Raw genomic sequence first — 24,470 nt, 5'->3', positions numbered from 1 at the left:
TGTGCCCTTGGAGCCAAAAGTGGCGACAAAGCTCCGGAGTCCTGAAAGGCTGCAGCGGTTATTGCTTTAACCAAGAGACTGTGCTTTTGGATGCCTCAGCCCGTTGCAGCTGCACTTTATATAGTGGATACATGTTAATATTGTGAAAAGCGTAGAATTAAAGCCAGTGGGTCTGATTTCAAGCTTAAAAGTTCAATTGTCCTTTCTGATCAAAGAGAATTGCATTTGCAAAAGATAATTGTTCATACCAGTGGGAGAACTTTAAAACTACAATTAGGCTTACATGCCAAATCTCCAGGGATTGCTTTGAATAACAGATGGGAGGCTTAGCCTCTTCAAACGGAGACCTAAAATTGGGTGGTATCTGGTTGTTCTTTTTGTAGGTAATAGGGTGTCTGTGAAGAAGGAGCTGTTGCTCTGGTTACATAACTTGTTTATTGTTCTGTGCCTTTAGTTCATTTGGCCATCGATACCTTGGAAGGGCTGCGTCTTCCTAGTGCTTATTGTTATCGGACACAGCCAGTCCTTACTAAAGCGCCTCAGATTTCTTTCCAAATATGAAATTATTCCTACTTGATATACAAAACCTGGATCACAGCTTTCTTGCAGCCCTTAGCTCCCAGACTGATGATACTAGCCACGTGTGTATTTCTGCACTGGTACGCAATCTCGCGGGTCCTAAAGAATACAGCAATAACTGCCGTGACCTGGGGAAGTCTGCTTTTGCTGGAACAAAGGTAGCCCTATGGTCCATCATATTCTTCTGCCTTATCAAGGCAAATAAGTCAAATGCATTCAAACTTCTTATCTGCAGATAATTCTCTGCTAGTTACAGCTGTAACAACTTGATTACAGCCATTATGAAACATTCCTGGGTTTGGGGAATGACGAATTAGTTCGAAAATCAGCACAGGTGTCTAAACAAGGCAATAGTGTGTACAGGGCCTCCTTTCACATCCATTTTTTGTTATATGTGTGAACATCCTTTCCTAAGTGTACCACTCAAAAGAGACTTCAAATTCTCTTTTCATAATGTGAATTTGCTTGCAATTAGTATTTTGCAGTGAAGTTGTAAAACCAACTCTGTAACAAAGGTGCACCTCTTTAGTAGGTACTTTTTCCAGAACCGAAGCCATTTTCTAGGCATATTTCCTAAAAAGAAGGAAATAAAGGTATGGCTTTTCCTTGTTCGTGGTTGCAGAGACAAGGTGGTTATCCTGTACATTTTTTCTTTATCTTCTGAAAGCTAAAAATGCAAAGTAAAATAGCATATTATATATGGTTATAATAATTCTTATTCCTTGTCGTGTAGACAGAATCCTGTTTGCTTGTTCCTTTTTTCTACCCTGTACTGGTATTTGCCAGATTTAACCATTCCTCCTGCTAATCTGGAGACAAGAAGGGCTGAGGTGGGTCTGCTGGCTGTTGCAAGCTCTTAATCCACCTGAGCAAACCTTGACAGACCCATACATTTTGTAATTCATAGCAATTTGAAGAAGTACTCTAGTATGTGGCTTCCCAGATTGGAAGGACCTTGCTCTTGCTCTGGGACATAATACCAATGTGGCTCAAGGCTTCTCCCTTTCTTTCTGTTTTCTTTTTTTGTTTGTTTAGTTTAGGTTTTTTTTTTGTTTGTTTGTTTTTGAGAATTCTTCAGTCATATCTTTATTTGTATAAAGGATGCAATGTCCTGTTCCCAAAAGCATCTCAAATCCTGTCTACAATAAATTCTCCTTTGCCCAAGATAGTCCATAATGGAGATTTAATAATAACTATTTCTTCTGACCTCTGGTAAACCATGAACCTGATTATCAGAGCTAAGGAGAATGTCACTGAAGCACAAGACCACGGCTGTCCCAGAGCAGACCTGCAGCTGCTTTGTGTGTGTGGAAGCACCTGCGAGTGGAACAAGTGGTTTGTTTCATGATGTCCAAACAGCCTTTTCACTTTGAAGTTTCTATTTCTGCTAATGCCATGAAAAGGTGTATTAATTTTATGTGTGCCTTAAATTTCCCTCTGCAATTGCAGTATCTGTTTACTTGCAGCAGTAACTCCAGCATCTAGAGCTTTACTTTTCTTGTTTCACTTGCCAAAGTTCAGAGTTGATGGGGCAGAGGAGGGAGGAAAGGTTTCACTGCTGTGAAGTCATTTGACCTAAAATAAAATTTTCACTTTATCAGTACAGGCAGTCAGGAGGCAGAACCTAAAGCAAGGTGTAGTCTCCAAGTTCCCTATTTTCAACTTGTTAATTTGGGCATACATTAAAAGACGCTTTCAGAACCGCTTCTTTCAGGATACTGAGAGCAGATACAAAATCTTACCTCTTCTCCCTCTCCTTCCTCACCCCCAATAATCCCAGCCAAAGGCTTTTTAGAGCAAATTTTATGAAGCTTGAGAAACCTGACACAGGCAAATGGGGGATTCTGTATCCTACTATATGAAAATAAAGGCATCTTTGAACATTGCCTAACAGATTTACCAAGGGAAAAAAAAAAAAAAAGCATTTGCTGTTCAGTTGTATAGTGTCCATTTATTTGTTGCAGCCAAAAGATTTAATTATTTCAGTATGGTCAAAAGTTACTCTGCTTGGAAAGCAGCTATGTATTTCCCACCGCACCAAAGCTAACTAAGCTTGTGTTGTGACCGACTTTGCTTCATCAGCTGGGAGCTGTACGTTGGGCACAGCAATGCACGTTCAGGCCTAATACACGCAGAAAGTGGCTCAGAGGTTCTGCTGTATCTTGTCAGTAGTTATGCGCTAAGAGCAAATAACTGTGTGCTGAGAGGGACAAGAAAAGGGGGACGCAGCTTTGGCTGGAGAGTAGCTGCGATTTTGAATTTCACATGTTTATACAACTCTGGAGGACCAAGCCACCCCTTTCCCAAAATGCTAACGGAGGGAATGTGAAGGGCAGCTGCTGCTCATCCCCGCTGCTTCCCTGCCCCTTGAGTCAGGGCCCCCTTCACACCTCCAGACCTCAGCCACTGGCAGGTCTTGAAGCACTTGCAGCTGCCGGCTGGACAGGGAGCTCTGAGCTCACGCTGAAGGTGGAGTCGGGCAATGAGATAATGGCCCAGCCACAATGGAAACAGATACTTCATTGCCTCTCCCAAGACTTCCCTTGCTCCGCGAGGAAAAGGAAATCTAAGTGATCTTAAAGCATGGAAAATAACTGGAGAGACAGCACTTCAGATAACATTTTGTGAGGTTTTGCTAGGCAGTGGGATAAGTAGACACCTTTTCCTGAGTCCAGCGCAGAGCTACGAGGATGATCAGGGGCCTGGAACATCTGCCCTATGAGGAGAGACTGAGGGAGCTGGGCCTGTTCAGCCTGGAGAAGAAAAGGCTGAGAGGGGATCTAATCAGTGTCTATAAGTACCTCAAGGGAGGCAGTGAGGAGGATGGTGCTGGCCTCTTTTCAGTGGTGGCCACCGACAGAGCTAGAGGAAACAGCCAGAAACTGAAGCATCAAAAGTTCCACAGGAACTTAAGGAAAAATTTCTTGACAGTGAGGGTGACAGAGCACTGGAACAGGCTGCCCAGAGAGGTTGTGGAGTCTCCTTCTCTGGATATCCTCAAAACCTGCTTGGACGCAGTCCTGTGCCACGTGCTCTAGGTGACCCTGCATGTGCAGGGGGGTTGGACTGGATGATCTCTAGAGGTCCCTTCCAACTTTAATGATTCTATGATTCTATGATTCTCACTTCACAGGTTGTATCCATCACCTGCTTTGCATGTTGAGACTTTAGAAAATTAATTTGCAGATCATAGCAGAAATGAATGAAGTTATTTTGATTGGTCTTTGCTGAGATGAACTTTTGTCATCAAGCATAGCTCTCTTAAGTATTAACAGGCTCCTTTTTTTGGAAGGGAGTGGCGTTGTGTATGTTTACCTGCCTGCTCTCTGCCTGCCCATTTTAGGGCTACTTCTGATTTCAACATTGCTTTCTTATGACAAATGACTGTCTCAGTTAAAGCATTTTCAACATCTTATTCTATCCAGAGCCTCTAGGCTATGGAAAGACACTGCACGTCACTTTGCACACACGCCAAGTTTCCCAGGAGAAAGCTAGTTCTGTACCTTCGTTGACTCTCTGTGCCTCTTCTTTTATCTTCTATAATAGCTTCTGCATTGAAGATGCAATTTTAATTAAATTGTTCGCATCTTGTATATGCACAATACATTCACTTTGAGGACAATTTATTACAGTGGGAGTGTGGTGATATGTAATAAGTCTGAAGAATAATTAAAACCTGTGTTAACATGTGTACCTTTTTAATGGTGATTGAACTTTATGTTGAGTCTGTGTTGGGTCCAAAATCAGATCTTAATCAAGTAGGATAGAAGAAAGGAGGGAGAGGATGAGGAAAGGAAGAGTCAGTTGTGGGTTCCTGTATTAAATCTTACCAATTTGAGCTAAACCTTACCTGTTGTGTTAAAAGGTAAAGAGTGTATTTAGGCATTCAGCTCAACTGGCTGTTTGTGCTCAGCATTCTCTGAGGAAGAGACATAGGAGGTGGAGTAATGGGATGAACCACCTTTTGTCCCTCTGTATATGGATGTAGCTTTAGAGTTTGATTGAGACCACAGCAGTTTACTTTGAATGGGAAAATGCAAATGCAGCTTGAGAAGGCTTCAGCTGCATCGTGAAGTAGCAGAGCAAAGATTTGAATAATTAGGGATTTCTAGGAGAGAGTATTATAAACTGCTTTTCTCTTTCATCTTAGAGAGGTAGAAATACATGTAAGAATCGTAAGATGCATGATTTTGATTGAAACCTTTGAGTTTTGGCAAAATAGGCATTGGGTTCGGGTTTCTACAGTCTAGTTTTGGAACGCCAGAGCAGAGTCCAAATCCATACCTACAAAAGGTGAAGATGGTTAATAGTTTTTCCATTCCTGAAGACCTCAGCATATGTCAAAAGATTGACTTGGCGAATCCTGGAAACACCAATAATTACCCTTCTCCTACTCCCGCCTCCCCTCAATATTGTAAATAAAAGTTTTGCATTCATAATAGCTTACTAGATGCAAAGAGAGATCATGAGAAAGGGACCTGAAAAAGGTCACTAATTAGAGTTCTATTACATGCAAACAGCTTTGTTAGCTTTGAAAAGTGTAATTTATTTTTCTTTGCTTCAAAGCGTGGTTTTATGCTGGCTTGTACTAGTCTGGCTTTGCCAGGGACAGCAGGTGAATTAACAGTGGCTTTATCAAGCATTTTGTGATGTCCTGCTCACACCCAAGTCAAGCTGGGGCTTGTAACTTTTTTTTGAAATGGGTGTAATTCTGAAGACTTTTATCTAGTATTAAACCAAATTTAGGAACTATACTGGAGATTAAATGTCAGCTGGGTCTGAAGAGAGTCTATGGAAAAGATCCATTTGGATAAAACTGGTAAATCAAGTAAGAGCTTATCTAATTAAAGAGACGTCTTTGAATGAATGTCAGAGCACCTGTGCTGCTACTTACTAGCTGAGGCAAATTTTTATTACTTCATAAAATTATTGTCAGTGAAGATACAAGACCAGCCTTCACAAAAAAAAAAAAAAAAAAAAAAAGTGTGGTTATTTTGCAAGTATGAATAAAATGGGGAAAACCTGAGAGGGATGCATGCATTTCTCTTTCAGGCTGCTGCTGTTTTCCAAGAATGACTGTAAACTGTTTCCTTAAACTGTTTCCTTACAGGTTGTGTCAAAAGCTGCAGGACAAGGAGTTGCCATCACTGGGAACAACACTTTCAACAACTGGAATTGGCCTAACGCTGTGATCTTTGCTGCTACTGTAATCACTACAATCGGTAGGCAACTATATCAACTTTCCTAGCTGCATATGCTCCGGGGGTGTTTGTACTCTGGTGTTTCTGGGTCGTTCCAATGAATTGTGCACTTCAATTTCCAGATCATAAAATCCAAGAACAAAACTGTTACAAAATATTTCATTAAGTTGAAGCCAGCATGTTTATATGAAGTTTTTATGTGGCTGTCCTACTACTCACATGCACCCTATTAAGCTACTGAATTGGCTTTCAGAACAGTTAGACTTTTATTCCTCCATCCTTAAGAAAGCAAAGCAGAACAGGTGTACTGTTATAAATCTCACTGTTAATTTGTGCTTATAATATACTCTGCACGGAAAGACTTCTTCCTTTGAATTATTAAAGAGCTCAAAATCATCTGCATTCTGCTTTTTTAGTAAAAATCTTTGCTTACTACACCTATTATATAAGAAACAATAATGCAAACTAACTAGAAAAAGTTTGAAGTATGCAGAAATGGAAACTTTACTATTAAAGTGTATACAGTATCATGTTTTTCATATATTATTTTAAACTCATAATACCCAACTTATAATTTATCACAAAAAGTTGAAGAAATTAGGAACTGATCTAAATAAGAAAACTGTGGCAGGCTGTTAGAAAGTAGACTGAATTTAGAGCCAGAGTTGTAATGCATTATTGGATTCTGTGGCCAGCAAAAAACTAAATTCAGTCAAAAATACCGTATTGTTTCACAACGCATCATTCACTTCACCCACTTCTCCCTGTTTAGGCACCAGATCATGATGCAAATGTGCATAATGGATCTTGGAAGTGGAAGCTAATTTGGGGGGTAATGTTGAGTTATTACTGTCTAAGTTGAATCACAGGCTTTTCACACTCAGGCTTTTCACACTGCTGCTGGAGGGAGGGAAATCATGTCAGAGGCCTTGGGATAAATTTTATCTTCTATTTATCTCATCTAAACAAGAAAAAGATGCACACAATCCAGGAAACATTCAAAATGCAGCCTTCCTCTCAGTCTGCATTAATAGAATACACATCTGCTGGAGTAGGGTTGGAAGGTATCCAGATTCAGAAGATGAGCAGCTGGAGGAGACTAAAGCTTTTATGGATGGTGAAATAAGGAGCATCTGACACTTAAGCCTACACAGTGTTGTTTTATGTATAGGTAGAATTACCTTGAATTCTTGTAACAAGAACAGACCACGTACATACTTTACCTCTTTTAGGTTACGGAAATGTTTCTCCAAAGACACCCTCTGGGCGTCTCTTCTGCATATTTTATGGGCTCTTTGGAGTTCCTCTCTGTTTGACGTGGATCAGTGCTCTGGGGAAGTTCTTTGGAGGACGTGCCAAGAGGCTGGGCCAGTTTCTGACGAAAAGAGGAGTAAGCCTGGTAAGGGCCTCTGCTTGTTTATCCTACTGCTGTGTATTTTCAATGCATGAATTAAGCTTAAACTTCTTCACTTACCTGCTAATCTTGGTGGTAAGCAAACATATACATGAGTATTAATTTTCCAAATGGTGTTGCATAGATATAGCTGACAGCAGGACTAGGTCTTGTGGAATGTACATTCTGCCAGAAATCTTATCAAATTGAGGTCTTGAAGAAAGCTTTGAATGATGCTAAATATAAATATGGTAACATATATGGAGATAAACATTTTCCCTGTAGTAGAAACTGTAGGTTGAATGTAGATGAGGCTGTAATTTCACAAACATTCCCTTCAAGCATCTCTGGTATTGAACTGAGATGCGCTGCTTTGTTCCCAACCACTTTTTTGACAGTGTGAGCATTTCCTGCAGTATAGCGAACCAGAGGAGAAATGATGTTTTGTTCTGTGTTCCTGTGATTTTTTTTCCTTCTTTCTTTTCTGCTTTCTTTTTATTTCTTTCCCCCTCCTTCCTTGCCGCGTGAGTTTATTTCAGTTCTAGCTCAGTGCACAGTTGGGAGGCAATGCAGGGGCAGGATGCCTAGAAGAGGGTGGGGCTGGTTTGGGCTCTAATTTCACTAACAGAGCTGGCCTAAATGTTAATGCAACAAAAATCTTCTTGGTTCTGCACCTGAGAGAGTACAGAAATTGATGGTGAAATGCACATGTACATGCAAACTGTGCAGAGGTTACACAAGTGGCATAGGAGGGAGGACAAATAAGAGAAGTTCCCTACCCCAGCTCCTGATCTTCCATGTTCAAATGAATAAAATGAAAATCAGAGATACTAACTGTGCTTTTAGACCAGAGTGCTATGCCTGTATACCACAGCTACTTATAAAATATCAAGAACTCTTAAACTTTTAGAATGCATAACAGAGAAATATGAGGAAATGACCTGAAAACAAAAAATTGTTTTTGAGTAAATAATTATAAGAATAGTCTGTTCTGCTTAAAGGAAAAGCCTTTACTTCAATGTTTACTTCAGCCAGTGACTTTTAGTTACAGAAATTTCTTTTCCTGAATTTTTCTTCTTCTTTCTTTACAGAGGAAAGCACAAATCACATGCACAGCTATTTTCATTGTTTGGGGTGTCTTGGTGCATCTGGTTATTCCTCCCTTTGTCTTTATGGTGACTGAAGGCTGGAATTACATTGAAGGTCTCTATTTCTCATTCATCACTATCACCACCATAGGATTTGGAGATTTTGTTGCTGGTCAGTAGTTGTATTTTTCTTATTATTATACTGTGTGGATAGTGTGGCAATTGTATTTTTAACAGAGATTTGGCAAAAGCTGAATACTGCTCTTATGCTTTGCTACATTGGTTTAGATACCTAAGCCCTTGGCCTTAGTCTGGAGCAAAGTTCTGTGGTTCATAACACTCTCAGATGCCTCAGATCCCTATTTGAGGCAAGGAGCTTTCCTATCCACCACAATAGTTAAGCACCATGGAATTGGATCCTGTATGCTGAGCAGGGAGCATCAGATGGAGGAATCTTCTCTGCGTAGCCATAAATGTTCAGTAAATGCTGAACATAGTGGTCCTCCCCTCTAAATAGTGTCTAGAATTCTGCTTTGATTAGGCCTTTGGAGATAATTCTACTTGCAAGGGCTACCAGGCTGAACCCTCTCTCAAGGAAAACTAGGGGCAGGGATGCTAAATGGATTTTTTCGAAGAGAACAAAATTCACTTTAGAAATTACAAGAGGAGGACAAACATGCTGCAGTTTTATGTTGTAGTGCAGTGGTTAGAACACATGAAAGTAAGAGGTGGAAGACCTGGGATCATCTTCTTCTGTCAGGAGGTTGCAGGTCCCCGCTTACTGCTTCTTAGATCAGCGTCCAAACAATCAGGCTCTGTAAGTGTGGGAGGGAGTGCTTTCCTGGGTAATAACTTTGAAGCCTTTTCAGTTGTGAGTCACCTTTCAATAATGTTCCTGTTTTGAATTCTTTATAGGTGTAAATCCAGATGCAAACTACCATGCCCTTTACAGATACTTTGTGGAGTTATGGATATATCTGGGCCTGGCTTGGCTTTCACTTTTTGTCAACTGGAAGGTCAGTATGTTTGTGGAAGTCCACAAAGCAATCAAGAAACGTCGGAAAAAAAGAAAAGAATCATTTGACAACCATCCTCGCTCTAAAAAACCCCTTCAAATGGGTACCTCAAAGGATGTGAACATTTTCAGCTTCCTTTCAAAGAAGGAAGAGACCTATAATGATCTTATTAAGCAGATTGGGAAGAAGGCCCTGAAGACAAATAATGACAAAATGATTAAAGTTGAAAATGTCAAGCAAAATATACAGAATGCCAGTAAAGATGCTCTGGTGATTTACACAAAGACCAAGTCATTTGAGTATGATGAGACTTCCCTAGATATTCAGAATGGCCATGTTCTGAGACACCTGCATGATAAACATGTTGGAGATAGCCCTCTAGAAGGAACAATGTTTGTAAACCAACTAGACAGGATCAGTGAAGAAGAAGGGGAAGTGTGGGACTCGAGAGACTATCGACCCTTGATCTTTGAGAATGCAAACATAACATTTGTAAATGAAGATGATGATGAAGAAGAGGATCTCACAGATGATGAGGAAACTTCAAAATCATCCATGGATGATAATCTTGTAGAGGAACCTGAGACTGCGAAAAAACTAGTAAAATTCCCATCCTCTGATGAATCTACCTTTACTAACAATGAGCTGGAACTTTCTGTGCCTTATGAACAACTGATGAATGAATATAATACAGTAAGCAATGTGAAGGCTGCAACGTGAAGCACGGTTGACAATGGTTTTCTGAAAGTGGTCAGTGCATACTGAACAAATTAATGGAGCAAGGAGAAGAGCACGTCTTGCATTTTCTTCTCTCTCTCTGAAAACAAAAGCAAGACCCAAACTAATATACTCCGGTGTGTTTTTGCCACCCTAAGTTGGCTTCTGAGCCCATAAGCTTTGCTTTTCTGTTATTTTTTTTTTCTTTTTTTAAGAAAGCTTTTAAAATAACAGTTGGAGTCCTTCTCCTTCTTGGGATTTTATAGTTCCTGAACAAACTAGAAAAGAAAAGACTAGTTATTACACTGGACCTGCTCTGCGTTTGTGCATTTCATGGAGAAATTAGTTTGAGAGTAAAACTATACTGTTTTGGACAGACTGTTTTGGGCATCAAATGTGTCCAGTTACTCCACTAGCCCGTCACCTCCAAAAACCTGGATTTGAATTCTGCTTTGATCACAGATGGGGAAAAAAAGAGGAGTGTGAGATTTTTTAGCTGCCCATTGTTAGTTGCTACCCCCCAAAAAAAGGGTACAACTGCTAGTTGTTGTTAATGAGAAACTTGAGATGGAATACCAGGGCACACAGATCTAAGCTGAGGTGCATTGACAGACTGGAAAAGCTTTTAAAATATCTGCCTAGAATACATTAGTGCTGGTCAAAGGATAGTGAATAATATTTTTGTGAATAAAATATTAAAATTAAAAATTCCAAAGAAACGGATTGAGAAGGAGCCCTCTAACAAAGGAAACTCCTCTGGGATGAAGCTCACCTACTGGGCAGCTAAACTGCACATCAGCTCCAGAACCGTTAAAGTGACTGGAAGAACTATTGATCAAAGCATATACAAGCACAAGCAGGTTGCAACTTTATTTTTTTAATGTTGAAAGTGTCCTTCCACTGTCCATTTCCTAGAGGAAATACTTGAATGAACCTTATACAGTATCTATGTACAGGTGAAGTTTTAGTGACGCTGTTCTTCTGAGAAAAAAAATCAGCTTTGGAGGAGCAAACACTCTCCCAATGCCCTGATGCCTGTCAGAAGGGACCTTTAGCACTGCTGCTCCAGGCAGTGTGTTTGTCAGTATTGTTGTTTGCTGTTCCTCCCTGCCTTGGTACTTCAGACTAGACTTGAATGAGATGGTTTATGAAACAGTTGGTTCTACTTTTTTTTTTTTTTTTAAGCCTGACCTGTATGTGTACAATGGTTATTCTATACCACTTTCAAGAAGGCTGGATAATGTCAGATTTTGTGTAAAAGTGATATGTAATTATGTGACTTAAGACTGTAAGGCACTTTGTTAAAGCAGACTTCAGCTCTGAGCTTTAGAAAGTATTATCAGTTGACTTGGAGGTGGGCTTCTCCTTGATATCGGGAAGTATATCATTTAATAACGTTTAAGGCCAAAATTTTGCCTATAAAAAAAGTATACCATGGTTTTTATTTTTTCTTCCTTTTTCCTCATCTATGGATTAATCCTGTCAACTCTATCAAATCAGACTCTTGATCACATGCTGGCAAAAAGTACTGATTTCAATCATATCAAATATTCTTGGAACAGAAAATTGCCAAGACCTTTGAACTTATATGGCAAGTTCTGTTGTTTTGTTTGGTTTTACCGTACTTAAGTCATTCCAGTATGTCCTAAAGTTTCCAAAGTTCAGTGAACACTTGAAGTTGTCTTATTTTCATTGTCATGCTGGCTGACTCATTAACTTTGTAGGAAGGGTTTATGGAATCATGCAGTGCTAATCTTGATTTACTAAGTATTCTAATAACTGCGAATAGTGACTGCTGCTTGAATTGCTGGCCTCTCCTTCCTCGTGAGGAAGAGCACACATGGGAATCCAGCTCTCTAGCTGGATATCCTGTTGACAAGAAGTTTTGAAGACACCTACTGTGAAACAAGGGAATGATTTTATTAATTTCTTTTTAGAGGCTTACACACGTGTATGAGATTTTCAAATAGAAAGCTAACACAAGCCCAGGGCCAACTCTGGCAGAAATGTGGAATCAACATCATTGGATTCAGCAGTTAATTCATATTTGATGATAATACTGATGAAGGGAGATTCTAATTTGAAGTCCAGTTGCATTTATATTGCTGCCATTTGGAGTGGGGATGGCTGTCTTGATTTGAGTTCCCGCTATGAGGAAAGAGGGAGAGACCCTACTGAGAAGGTTCTGATTTAGCTCTAATAGATGTTCCCTCCTTCCCCCTCATTATTTTAAAAGTACTCCAATTCCTTCAACTATTTTGTTGTGTATGAAGAGTTGTGGCTGACAGCTCTACCTTGTAGCCACAAGAAATTGTAAGACAACATACATGATATAGAGAATGCTTGTGTAGCAAATCTAACCTTCACCTTAAAAAATGCATATTAACTTACAAGAAAATAAAAAAAGCACTCCATACATCTTTTGTTGTCCTTCAGCTTGTCTTCCATTATTGAAGCAAAGATCAAAGGTTTATCAGCAGATAGAAAGCTATGGAACAGTGAGGACAGAAAAGGCTGCCAGGTGGAAAAGCATAGCCAAAGCGTGATCTTCACCCCTTAATAATAAATAAATAAAGGCATCCTCTTTAATATAGAAATAATACAACCCAGACACTTGGCTGGGCTTTTTGACTGGGAGGGGATGTTGCACACTGAAATCCTCCATAGCAGAGTGCACTTGTATGGTAGAGCTATGGAAGGATGGGATCTGTTTCATATTATCAAGCTAGATGTGGCTCTTTGGCCTTTCCCAGTACAGTCTGCATAGACTATAAGTCTGCATAACAAGCATCATGGGATTTAAAGTAATGGTTTAAATTTATTAAAACAAAGTACAAAATTCCCACTTTTGGGGAGAAACATGATTACACCTCACAAAACTATTCTCAAGACATCCCACCATGTGCCTTAATGTAATTTTAATGCTGAGGGGAAAAAAAATCATCTCTTTGCACAGGGGCCAGCACAACTGGTATGTTGAAGACAAGCCATACTTGTTCTTCATTTTCTGGAAGAGTTTATTTGGTGCACAGCTTTCATACTGGCTCTCTACAAAAAGTTGAATCATTTCCCAGGGTTTTTAAAATTATGGTGCCATCTCAGAACATCTCAGAGTGCTAAACAAGACAGTTTTTTGCCTGCTTGTCTTCCACGTCTTGAGAAAAACAGCTGCCTGAGGAACTAAAACTAATGTTGTCTTTCTGCCTTCAAATTTACATGTAGTGAATTAGAAGAGTGTCCAGGCTGAGTTTTGAGCTATTCAGCCTTAGAAGTACCTGGGGTAATTTGGGGGAATTTCCCAATGCTATTTGGTAAGGTCATATAATTATTTCAGTTATTTTGGCAATCTGGAAACACTTTCTTTGGATGCCATTTAAGATTTCATTTGGCAAAAGAGCAATGTTAATAGCTTTTAATTCTAGGTAATTAGTTTTTATAGGTGAAACAGATCTCTCGTTGGGGAGAGAGAGAAGGGGAGGGGTGTAGGTTTGTTTGTTTTAAAGCAAGCCTATAAGGATGTATCAAGAAGGGATGCAATAAAAGTGAAAATTCTTCTTTCCGAGTATTGTCTGCAAATATTTTTTTTCAGTCACATCTAGGCCATGATGTTAAGGTTCACTTGCACAATATTGACTTAATTTTGTCAAGATGAGCCATTTTTTTTAAAAAAAAAAGATTCTTTTTAAAGAAAAAAAGGTCTGTCTCTATGGTATGAATTTGCAGACTCTATCCTTCAAGACATCATTCTTACTTTTATGTCTTGTGTTATTAAAAACTGTTTTAGGGTAACCAGAAGGGCATCAGTAGCAGATACATATCTCATGGCAGGCAGTCTAACACATCTGATATATTGGTACGAAATCATGGAGGAAATACAAAGAAGTCTTGTTTTATGTTTTTTCTCCGCTAATGATTTGTGAATCTGTTGCTGGCAATGGATGTCACAAAACATGCAGAGATAAAACAACAGACTGATAACAGGTCTAGGGTGACACAGTTGTTTATATGTCAAGATATTTTTTTTTTCTCCAGTTGATCTGGGAGAGTACAGGTAAAGATAGACGAGCTTTGCTGATAAGGAGTGCAAAAAGCAATATACAAGTCTGTTGACTTAAGCAGAAACCTAAGAACTCTGTCGTAGACTTGTAATTTTTGTGCCTCATGGGCTTTGTTCCACTTGTGATACATTTACCTTATAAAAACTTTGCTTGTCTTTCATACGGCTTTTGAAGTTTGTACAATCCTGACTCTATCACTCCATAATATGCCTGTTTGTTCTTTGTTGCTGATCGTCACTGGAATCACACTGTATGTAAATATTTGCTAAGTCTTTGTAAAATGTAATTTATTTTAATATTTTGAAATAAAAAAATGACAATCTATCCTGTCTATCATGAGAATGTTAACAACTGAGGAATGAGCTTTCCTTTTACAATTCCCTACACATGCAATGCACCTCACAGGTGAGACTGATTCTGCTCCAAACAGCTTGAAGGTAAGGAGCTGTAAAGCAAGCTGTTTTTTGCAAGCAGATGCCTGCATTTATATGGAATATTGGTGACTTTAGTAGCATCTGGTCTTCAGTTGGTTACAGTGTAGTGAATTATACACCAAGGATTACGGACAGATGTTGAAAGAGGAACAAAAGTTTATTCTAGGGCCTGTGTTTTTTTGGGGAGGGTGGTTAAAAGAATGCACTGAGACAGGAAGTGTTAGGATTGATTAGTACTTCAGTAGAATAAAATGTGCTTTTATGATTGCTGTCTGAACGCCAGAGGTACTCAAATATCTGAGTAACCGTTAATGATTTTTTTCAGAAGACTTTTAGCAGCTAAAGTCTGGTCTAGCAGTATTTGTAGTCCTGTTCCTCTCCAACAATTTCCTTTCAATACCTTGCAAAACAAATAACTGCCTGCCTTCAGGATTAGCAAAACACGATGCAGTGATACCCAGGATAGATGTCTGTAGAAATGAGGACAGCCTCATGTGAGGGAGAAGAGATTGAATCTTAGTTTTTTGGCAACCAGACCAAGTCATTGAGGTGCAATCTAGGAAGCTAGGAAAGTGAGGAGTTGTGCAGATACAGGAGGGAGAGGTAATGCAGTCATGAACGTAGGGCAATGCCTACATTGACCCTTACACCACAAGAATTCACCTGAACAGAGGAAAAGTAGTGGAGGAAGAAGAGGTGCCAGACTAGTGACTGATGTCAAAACCAGTCCACACAGGAGGGAGGTGGGATCCGCTGACAGAGCCGAGGGTAAGACATAATGCTGAGCCTGAGCACCTGATAACATTTCTATCAGCTCCCAGCAAGTCAGAGCCCACACACTAGTGTTCACCTATTGCCCTCAGTGTTTCAGTGGAGAATTAGTAATTTTGAGCGGTAGGGTAGCAAGAAGCAGAAAAACAGGATAAACCTGTATCTGTTAAGCATCTGTTCCTATGGCCCGTGCCTGGCTGTGTGTTCCTCTGTGAACACAATAGCCTAATGTAGAAAATCACAGAACAGCCAACATTTACAAAACTGAAGTCTTTTCATGGGACACTTGTTGTAGCTCTTTATAAGGTGTGGTGCAAGATGATACCAGCAATCTGCAGCTCATGGAAAGGTAGAACTTGAACATTCAATTCTGGTAGACAAAAATGGTGAAATAGGAGGCTACGGTGCTGTTCAGGATGGTTTTAAACAACAAAATGAAAACTGTGTCTCTTCAGTGAATTTTTCTGTAGTTAGAGGTGTATCCTAAAGAAGCAGTAAAATATCTCAACTGTTTTGCAAGCCTCTACCACTGGGGTGGAGTACTTTGCTCTGTGGCTAGAACAAGAAGGAGATTTTGTGTTGTTTTTGCTTTAAATTAATGTGCCTTTTAGCACGATTTGCCTCAACTTCCCACTCACATGATAGCTAATACTGTAAAACAAAGGAATAAAAGGTTGGACCGAGTGCAGTGCTCATTAGACTTTGGCCTCCTTTGGCTCCTTCCAGCGCACAGGTTGCTCCTGCGCTGCCTGCAGACTACGGCTTCCTTATCCACGTACTGCTCCTGGCCTCAAAGCACTAGCGCGGGCGGCGGTTTGCGCCTGACTCCACATCTGAGGTGCAGGAGGGAGCGGCGGCTGGCAGCAAACCCAGCCCTGCCCGTGGCGCACGCAGCCACGGCCTGCCCAGGGCCGCACATCCAGGCCACGTGCCCCCTGGCAGCCCTAGCTGTCGTATATCGCATGCTCCCATGGCCTCCCTGACTCGATAGGGCTTGTTTGCTGCCCCAAATCCAGGCCAGAAGGACTAGGTGGGAAGGGAGAAGCAGCACAAACTTTCCCCTACGCTCCTCCTTTTTCCCCAGCCTGGGAAGGGAGAACCCTGTTGCTTGTTCTCCTGAGAAAGAGAGAACAGAGCGGGAATAACTGGAGGAAAAGGAGCTGCTGCAGATGGTGGGGCTCAGCTGCAGCTTCTGCTGGGCTGGTGTCCCTGCTCTCCCACTGGGCTGGTACTGGAGCTGGCAGAACCAGGGCCTTGTCCATGACACTGGGGCTGGGACCACGCAGGTGGCTGGGCTGATTCACCCCTTGCCGCACCATGGTAGCCGAGCCTTTTCCTGGCAGGCCAGTGCGATGTTCACCTCCCTGCTCAGACGTGTTTGGCACCTCTAGGTCTTACACAGCTCGGAGTATTTAAAGGACTTGTTGGCAATTGCTTTTCACTTTCATGTTGGCAGGCACCTTCTTTCGTGAGGCAGCTTCTGCTGACTCACGCTCAGGTAAGGTCCCAGGAGATAGGGCTGTGCTCCTGCACCATCACACACCACCCTTTCCTTGAGGTCTGCGCTGGCTCCTGGGGAAATCACCCTGGTGAGTGCCCTGAAGAAAGGATGGAGGTTTGGGGTACTTTTCTTCTTTTTTTTATGTTTACTTGGAACACAGACAGGTGTCATAAGGAGGTGTTTTATGCCATGGAATGAAACCAAATTCATGCACGGATCATGTTGGCTTATTCAAGCCATCCTAACACAGGGCTCCAAAAAGAAATGCATACAAAGACTGGGCTCTTTGCCCAAAGATGTTTGCCATTTCAAATGAGAGGGAATGACCTCAATGACCCATGCCCTTCTGGGTTGAGATGGCATGGGAGGCTAGAGGCATTATCCTGCAAAAAGTACCTTTGAAAGGCAGCTAACATATTCCACTTAGGAAGCTTCTTTGGTGTCCAAGTTTCTAGACAGAGACTGAGGCCAGAAGAGTTATTGGAAAAACAGCCAGTTTTGATGTCTGAGAAATACTCTCATGAGAATATTTAAAGAATCACGTCAAATTTACAAGATGAACCGAAACAACTGCAAGTAAAACAATTTGTTTCCTGGAGCCAAATTATTTCCTGGTTTTAGAATTGTTTTTTTTTTGGGGGGGGGAAGGAGAGGGGGCACCAGAAGTTACCTCCCTGCTGTATCTCCTTGCTGCTTATAAGAAAGAACAGAAAAATGGTCACAACTCACTTGTAATATTTTGCTGGTTGTAGAGTTTTCTACATGGAGGAAGTTGTGGGAAATGTGCTGTTTTCTCCCTTTTTTGCTTTTGCTTGTTTGCATGGAACTGTGAATGTATTCTGAATTGGGGGGGGGGCACTAAAATAAAGATAGCTGAAGTTAAAGTTCATCTTTTTTCCCATGAAGTCTTTTTTTTTGTTGGGAAGAAAAGATCCTGCTCAAGGCCTGTCAACAGCTTGTTATGTCTGTGGACTTACAGCTTAGGACAGTTGTTGATCACATATTTGTTTATCTAGTTAAGTTTCTGGGTGTATAAGGAAGTATCATAATTAATTCCTAATGTCATTAAGATCAGAGACAAAATTCCTCTCGTGTTCTTATTCGTGGGTTGGGCCCTGCTTGCACTGATCAACATGAACTGGGTGCAGAGAAGCCGTCATTCCTCCACGCTGCTAGCTGCTGGGCACAGCTGAAAACTGTCCCTGTCCACCAATGTGAAATATGTCTATGTACAGGTTGAAATAGAAGTCACAAGCTACAGGATAAGCTCTTTTTTTTTTTTTTTTCATAAATCTGCATTGTCCCTCTCTGGCAACCTTTATCTTTGCTGCTTATCTGTTGTATGTTGGTGGTTAGTGGAAAGTAGAGGAACAAATCAGGACTGGAGGCACAGGCAAACTCTTTTGATAGTTTCTATTCCTCTCAGTCTGGGACTTTTGCCAACTCCATCTCTGGCACGGCTGGAAAGGAAGGAAAAATAGTCAGCTAATTGGTCTGTTTTTTAATTGCTGATTAGAATGGGAAATGAATATAAAAGCAGGAGGAAGCAGTACGCCTCAGACATTTGAGGGGGGGACGATGCCTTCTTTGATTGCCAATTTTTAATAAATAATAGAAAATTAGTGACTTAAAGTGAGAATGACTTGTAAGGAGAACTTTTGGACAAGCAAGAAGATGCAGGTTGTAAGATCCTTTCTCCTCTCTGCAGTTCCTTCAGAAAGTGACGCTCCTGTGTTTTTGATTTTAAAATACCAAACTAGACTGAGATATGCAACAGGAATCAGCTAAAGGCAAGAAGATAAAGTGAATCCTTATATTTAAATTTTAAGTTCAAAGTTCTCCATAGTTTGATGGTGCAAATTCTTCATTTACAAAAGCTGAAAGAAAGAGCCTAAAGTCTAGCACTGCCCTTATAATCAAATACATGTCATCCAAGTAAAATTAAAGGAGGTGGTGGGGTCCTTGCTGAATTTGGATTCTTTTGAGTTTTGTTGTTGTTGTTGTTTTTGTTTTTCTTTTAGGGCTTTAGGGTAAGAGACACAATTTGGATCAAGGACAGGAAGAAATCAGAGGCCCAAAGCTACAGTAGTTAAGGCACCCATTATTTGTGGGGATTTTTGATCTAAAAGGCCAGGAGGTATGTTTTCTGATAGATAATTTATAGCTGTTTTCTGAAGATACTGTCTGGCCAAATGGCTTTGACTTTTCTGAGGGAGTTGTTTAATTCCGAGATGTTTATCAGTAACTAAAAAGTACAAACTTATGGGGGGCATGAGTAGCTGAAAGCTGCAAAAGCTGCAGGAAAGAATTGGCAGCCTATTAAAATGCATTGGCTTAAGAGAGACTTCTTCTTTCAGAGTATGCAGTAAAAATATTTTTTTTAAAAAAAAGTGGAAATGGATTGAAGCTCAAACTGGGTTTTATTTATAAGCTTTTGACCCCATATGTTACTGTGTCTTCAAATGTTCAAATGCAAATTGGTTTGGAAATGCTTGGGATAAACTTTGTTTCCTCTGGCACAGAGAAGGAGGAAAAGGCTTTGGGGTTATCACAGTTTGTTTATTGTAAAATGGCCATTCTTCAAAACAACAACAACAAAATTCAGGATGAGGAGAGCAGTGACTGATTTCAAACACTCTCGGACCTACGCACTAAACACCCAACTCATTTTTTACTGAAGAATCCAACTTCCACCCGTTATGTCTGTGTCTTCTGGCTCCCACCACTTTTCTCCTTGCTTTTATGTCTTATTTGCCCTTTCCTCCACTATATTGCTTGTATCACATAATGATTCCTATAGTGACATCCCCTAGGAATGTCACAGCTTCCGGCAGGCAGGACATGACGGCCACTTGGCATCATGGACAGACCAACCCGTGACAGATTGGCTTCCCCTGCTCTGAGGTGCTAGACCAGCCGCTACTGCCTCAGCTGCAGGAGGCGACTAGCGACCGAGCTCAGTGCTCGTGGCCTTGTTCATGGTGAATGTTCACGCTTTTGCACAGTCTTGGCCACGTGCTGCTCATATCCCCTGTGGATTTGATCTTCAATGCATGAGCAAGGACGGAGCTTCACTATGGGCAGGAGGGCAAGGAGGGAATCCTGTCTGAAGACTTGTAGAGACTTGTAATGGCGCTGGGATTTAAAACAGTTTTTGAAAATGGTTGTGCCTACCATGGCTTGTTGTAGTTGCACCCTTTTCAGGTCCATATTCCCTTTTCTTCTCACCAAAGTCCCTTTTACCACTACGCCTAGACTCCCCAGCTCCTCTTGGAGACCACTTGTCCTGACCACTCCAGTGCCCAGACCATGAGCCTGCACATGGCCTAAACCTCACTCCCTTCTCTAGAGCTCTCCAGAACGCCTCCAGTGTCTCAGAAACACCAGGCCTTGTTGCTGTGTGCTCAGATCGCTCGACATGACTGCATTTGTCATGGAGATGTGACCTAAAACTATGTTCCAGTTGCACCAAGTAAGCAGCAAAGTTTTCACCTGTTTAAATAAACCTTTGGCTCCTAATCAACTATTCAACAGAAGAAAAGAAATTGAATAGAACAAAATATGTTTGATTATTTACTAAAGGCATAATGGCCTGGAGACTGAAAACAAAGAGTGGGACTGAGAGCCAGATGGCAACCCAGACAGCCTATGGGTCGAGTCCTTAGGCTGAAGAAAACCCCCACATGGTAGATTAAAAAAAAAAAAAAAAACAGAAAACACAGAAATCCATGTGTGCTACTTTTACAGTTATATTTATTCCTGAATAAATGTCAAAGTGATTGTGACTGCAGAAATATCACAGATCGATGTCAGGAGCTGCTTGTGTAATTCACAGCATGTAAATGCAGCTGATAGAGGACCGTGGCAGGGAGAGCAGGAGTGGAAACTTGGCCTTGCACCACCACTGCAGATGCCCAGGACCCCTCCTCACAAGATTTCCTACCTGTATTACTGAGGAAGCTAGCAGCATGTGAAAGCTCGGGTTTCTGGCATAGCTGTAACCAATGTCTTGCACCATAGTTCAGTTTGAATGTACCAGGGAGCATAAGGAACACCTTCAAAATGAGGCCAATAGACTATTAACATGGAAGAAGAGACACAAAATAGCCAGGGCATTGAGCTCAGGAAGATGTATTAATGGCATTAGCACACTTTGCATACCCCCTGCACCCTGTAGGTGCTCTACACGATGGGTACTTGAAGCAGCCTTCTTAAATACAGATGAAGATTGTTTTTGCCATCTGTGCTTCTTTTATATACCTACCAAGTGTAGCCAGTTGTCCTGCTAAACACATCTTTTCTTGGCCTTATGTTTAACCTTGGTCAGTGTTTGATGAGAGAACAGGAAGAACATGAGTTACGGAAAATATAACAACTCCAGGAAGCTTTGATTCTTGGAAGCACTGAAGCCAAGGACCATCTCTCCAGATATCCCTGTGCACTGGGTCTCTGATGAGGCAGGTTCCCTAAGAACTACTCTGTGAGGCAGGAGGGCATCTGAGAATTACCAAGGATGAAAACCTTGTTCCCCACGCCACACTATCAGAATAATTGCTTCTTCTCCATTCATGCATCTTCTTGCAGGGCAGGTGGGGATATAGGTCCCAGGTCTGCGTAGGTCCTAGAGTCAGAGCAGAACTCAGACAGGTCTCCTCAGTAGGTTTCCTACCGAACACTGAGTTTTCTCTCACTCATTCAATATCACTTGTATCTTGGGAGGGCCAGAGCACATTGGCAAAGCTCTTCCCTCCCAGACTTATGACTCTCCTCAGGATGTATTTCTCTAAAACTGTGTGCTGACAATGAGTCGTCAGCTAGCCTTAGCCTTGAAGAGATCTTCTACTGATGTTTCCATCACCTCCCTTGGCAGATTATTTTTTCAGATAGCTTAATTATTCTCATGTGTAATATGCAACTCTCTGAAGTTTAATTTCATGATAATTTTCTATTCTCATTAGCAAGTAGAAATAATTAGTTCCTGTTCTCATCGTAATTTTAATTTTTGGCAATCTTGGATGCAGAGGCCTCTGGGCAGCATAATAGGAAGAAACTAAAAACAGAATTCATTAGAAAAAAACAGCATGAGTCATTATAGAACCCAGATCAGGAATCCTTAAAATCCCATCCTTCCACCTCAGACAAGTCATCTCAAAGTCTTTAAAGATAATTAAAATGAAATAAAAGAATAACTGGCTAGGAAGTACTACTGCAGGGAAGATCTGGGAGTATATGAGCTCCCACACCAGCCAAATGTGATGGCTTGCAGTAAGTCAGAGCTTTATCCTCAAGTGCATGAGCAGAAGTGGCACATGAGTGGATTGGGAGGTAACGCTTCTGCTTTCTCAGACTGGGAGGAGCTGCTATGGGCTCAGGTCATCACATTTTAAGGGAGATATAGATGAACTGAGAGAAGTCCATGTGACAAGAAGAACTTTTTTTTTTTTTTTTTAAGAAAGCATGTTATTTGAGTAAACTATTAAATAAACCCTGTTTTTTGGATTGTTTTAGACTAGAAAAGAGAATATGTATACTGTCAGTATACATAAGTTCCCTGACAAACCAAAGGCTGCTGAAGAATTCTAAGGGGGAGCTAAATTGTTTCTTGCAGACCCTAGGCGAGAGCAAAAAGGAAATCAGTTTACATTGCAATAAAGAGAGGTTGGGTACTATGAAATGCTGTCTAACTATAAGAGTAATAAGCTTTAGTAGATGTAGAAATTATTGAAGGATTTGTGTGCAGTTCAGGCAAACATCTGTCAGGGGTGATCTTGCTATATTTACTGAGCCCCAATAAAGCAGGCCAGATTCAGTAATCTCTTGAGGCCCCTTTGAGATTTACGTTTCCATCAGTTCTGTGTTTCCTCTCCCTTTCTAAGAGAACTGATATACTTTTCTCTCTCTGAAATATTAATTACTATATTGCATTGTTTGGGTTACACAGAATTCTGTTTACTAGAAATCATATGAAGTATTTTATATACAAGTGAAATTCTCTTCTACTTACTTACTAGGATTAACTGGCAGCCCTAATGTGGCTCAAATGTGCTAAATTTAAAAGGAAATAATGAAATCTCATAAATAATAATGAGGAAACATCATATCATTAGAGGTCTTCTTCCTCAGCCTCCTTTGCTGCTGAGATCCTTGGAAAATGATGGATTTCCTAGTTCTTGCCTGGCTCTCCTTTCCATTGCTGGGTGTTTAGATATCACAGTGCTGAGGCAAAAGTTTGTACTAAACCAAGGCCAGTGTATTCCAGCTGCTTTTCTTCTTGGAGAGAAACAGTGATTCTTGTGTTTTTAAGCAGCTTTTTCTCTTGGGCAATGTCTTCTCTGTCTAGCTTTTCCTCCCATTCCTTAGTGGCCTTCCACTGCTTCCCAACCTATGTATTTTAGGGACTTGAAGTGGCTGTACTATACATTTTTGTTGTTGTTGTTCAGTTATGAAGTTCATTTCTAGATCACAATCCTTTGGAATCTGAATTTGGTAGCATTTGGCTGCTGGGTAGTGGGTCCCTACTCATATACCCTCCTGTTTAATTTTTATTATAAAATAGAGAAAGGGGCTGAAAGAGAAAAGAAACCTCGTGAAAGATTCTGTCGTCTAGGGGAGCAGAGATCTGTACAACCACAGCTAAAACACAGGCACTGACTGCTCAAACTAATGTAATTCTCCTTGTGGGTGAGAGAATTGGCAGAACCTCTAACTGTTGGGAAGATTTATAAAAACAGTTTTCTTAGGAAATGAAACAAGAAGTCTATTTCCAATTCACACCCAATTTTGCTCCTGACTTTTTTTGTGTGTGTGTGAGTGTGAAAGTTTTTACATCAGCTCCTGAGCCAGACTCCTACAATTTTACAAAATGTTAAGCTATTCATGTTTCCGGAGTGGAAGAGTAAAGAGATATCTCAGGTCTTAGAGACCTAGATTTTGCTTGTATATAAGGGAAGATTTTCTGCTTTCTTATAAAGAACTGAAAAAACAACTGGACATATGAGTCCAAACTGCAGTGGAAAGAGAAAAAATCTTTACTAGGGTATATTAGAGACAACCTGAAATACTTGATGACTTAAATTCTCTTTGATTCAGCTCAGGGGAAAAGAGAGATATTTAAGATCAGCACTAAACTAGCTTCTACATTCCTGACTCTTAATTTCTTGGGTTGCTTGGATTGCAGTGCCTTTAAAGATTATTTGTATTATAGCAAATGACATTTTTGCAGGATAGAGACAAAGGTCTGTTTTACTCTCACCTTTAAGTCTTCCCATTAAAAAAAAAATAATAAAAAAAAAGGAAAGGTGGGCAGAAAGCTGATGGTGGGTCGAGAGCCATTCGCAGGCAGCACTGCCTGAGGGTGCCTCAGCAGGCAGGGACCACGTCGCCACGCACAGACAAGGCTCAGATTCCCCCTTGGGTCCTAGGGTCTGTGCAGGTGGCTCATGATACTGCACTGCCCACCATAATCCATGGGCAAGGCTTGAACCACTTCCTGGAAACATGTGGAAACTTGCGGGTAAAGGTAGAAGATTGTGGGTAAAGTTAGAAGAAAGTGTTAAGTGATGCTGGGACAGCTCTTTTTCCCCCAAACTCCCCTTCCTTTTTCCATTTTTCCCTTCTCTCCTGAAACGTTTCTGCTCTGCAGGGCAACTTGCCTGGTTTCTCCCAGGCCTACAGTCCTCTTTGCCCTCTACCGGCACCCTGCAGAAATACAG

General features: G+C 40.9%; 1 protein-coding gene across 1 annotated transcript in view; it reads left to right on the top strand.

Moving 5' to 3' along the window:
* Window positions 1-10,119, top strand: part of KCNK5 (potassium two pore domain channel subfamily K member 5) — a 32,739-nt gene extending 22,620 nt beyond the window's left edge. The window contains exons 2-5 of the mRNA XM_088524257.1: window positions 5,690-5,801; window positions 7,013-7,179; window positions 8,265-8,433; window positions 9,177-10,119. Coding sequence (XP_088380383.1) covers window positions 5,690-5,801; window positions 7,013-7,179; window positions 8,265-8,433; window positions 9,177-9,997 — 1,269 coding nt within the window. The 3' untranslated portion in view covers window positions 9,998-10,119. The remainder of the gene's footprint in view (window positions 1-5,689; window positions 5,802-7,012; window positions 7,180-8,264; window positions 8,434-9,176) is intronic.
* Window positions 10,120-24,470: the final 14,351 nt, after the last annotated feature.

This window comes from Tinamus guttatus, unplaced genomic scaffold (genome assembly GCF_059628265.1).
Source record: "Tinamus guttatus ecotype Peru unplaced genomic scaffold, ASM5962826v1 Tinamus_guttatus_pri_ptg000208l, whole genome shotgun sequence".
Taxonomy (NCBI): domain Eukaryota; kingdom Metazoa; phylum Chordata; class Aves; order Tinamiformes; family Tinamidae; genus Tinamus; species Tinamus guttatus.
Note: the sequence above shows the minus strand (reverse complement) of the source record. Positions and strands in the feature narration are given on the sequence as shown.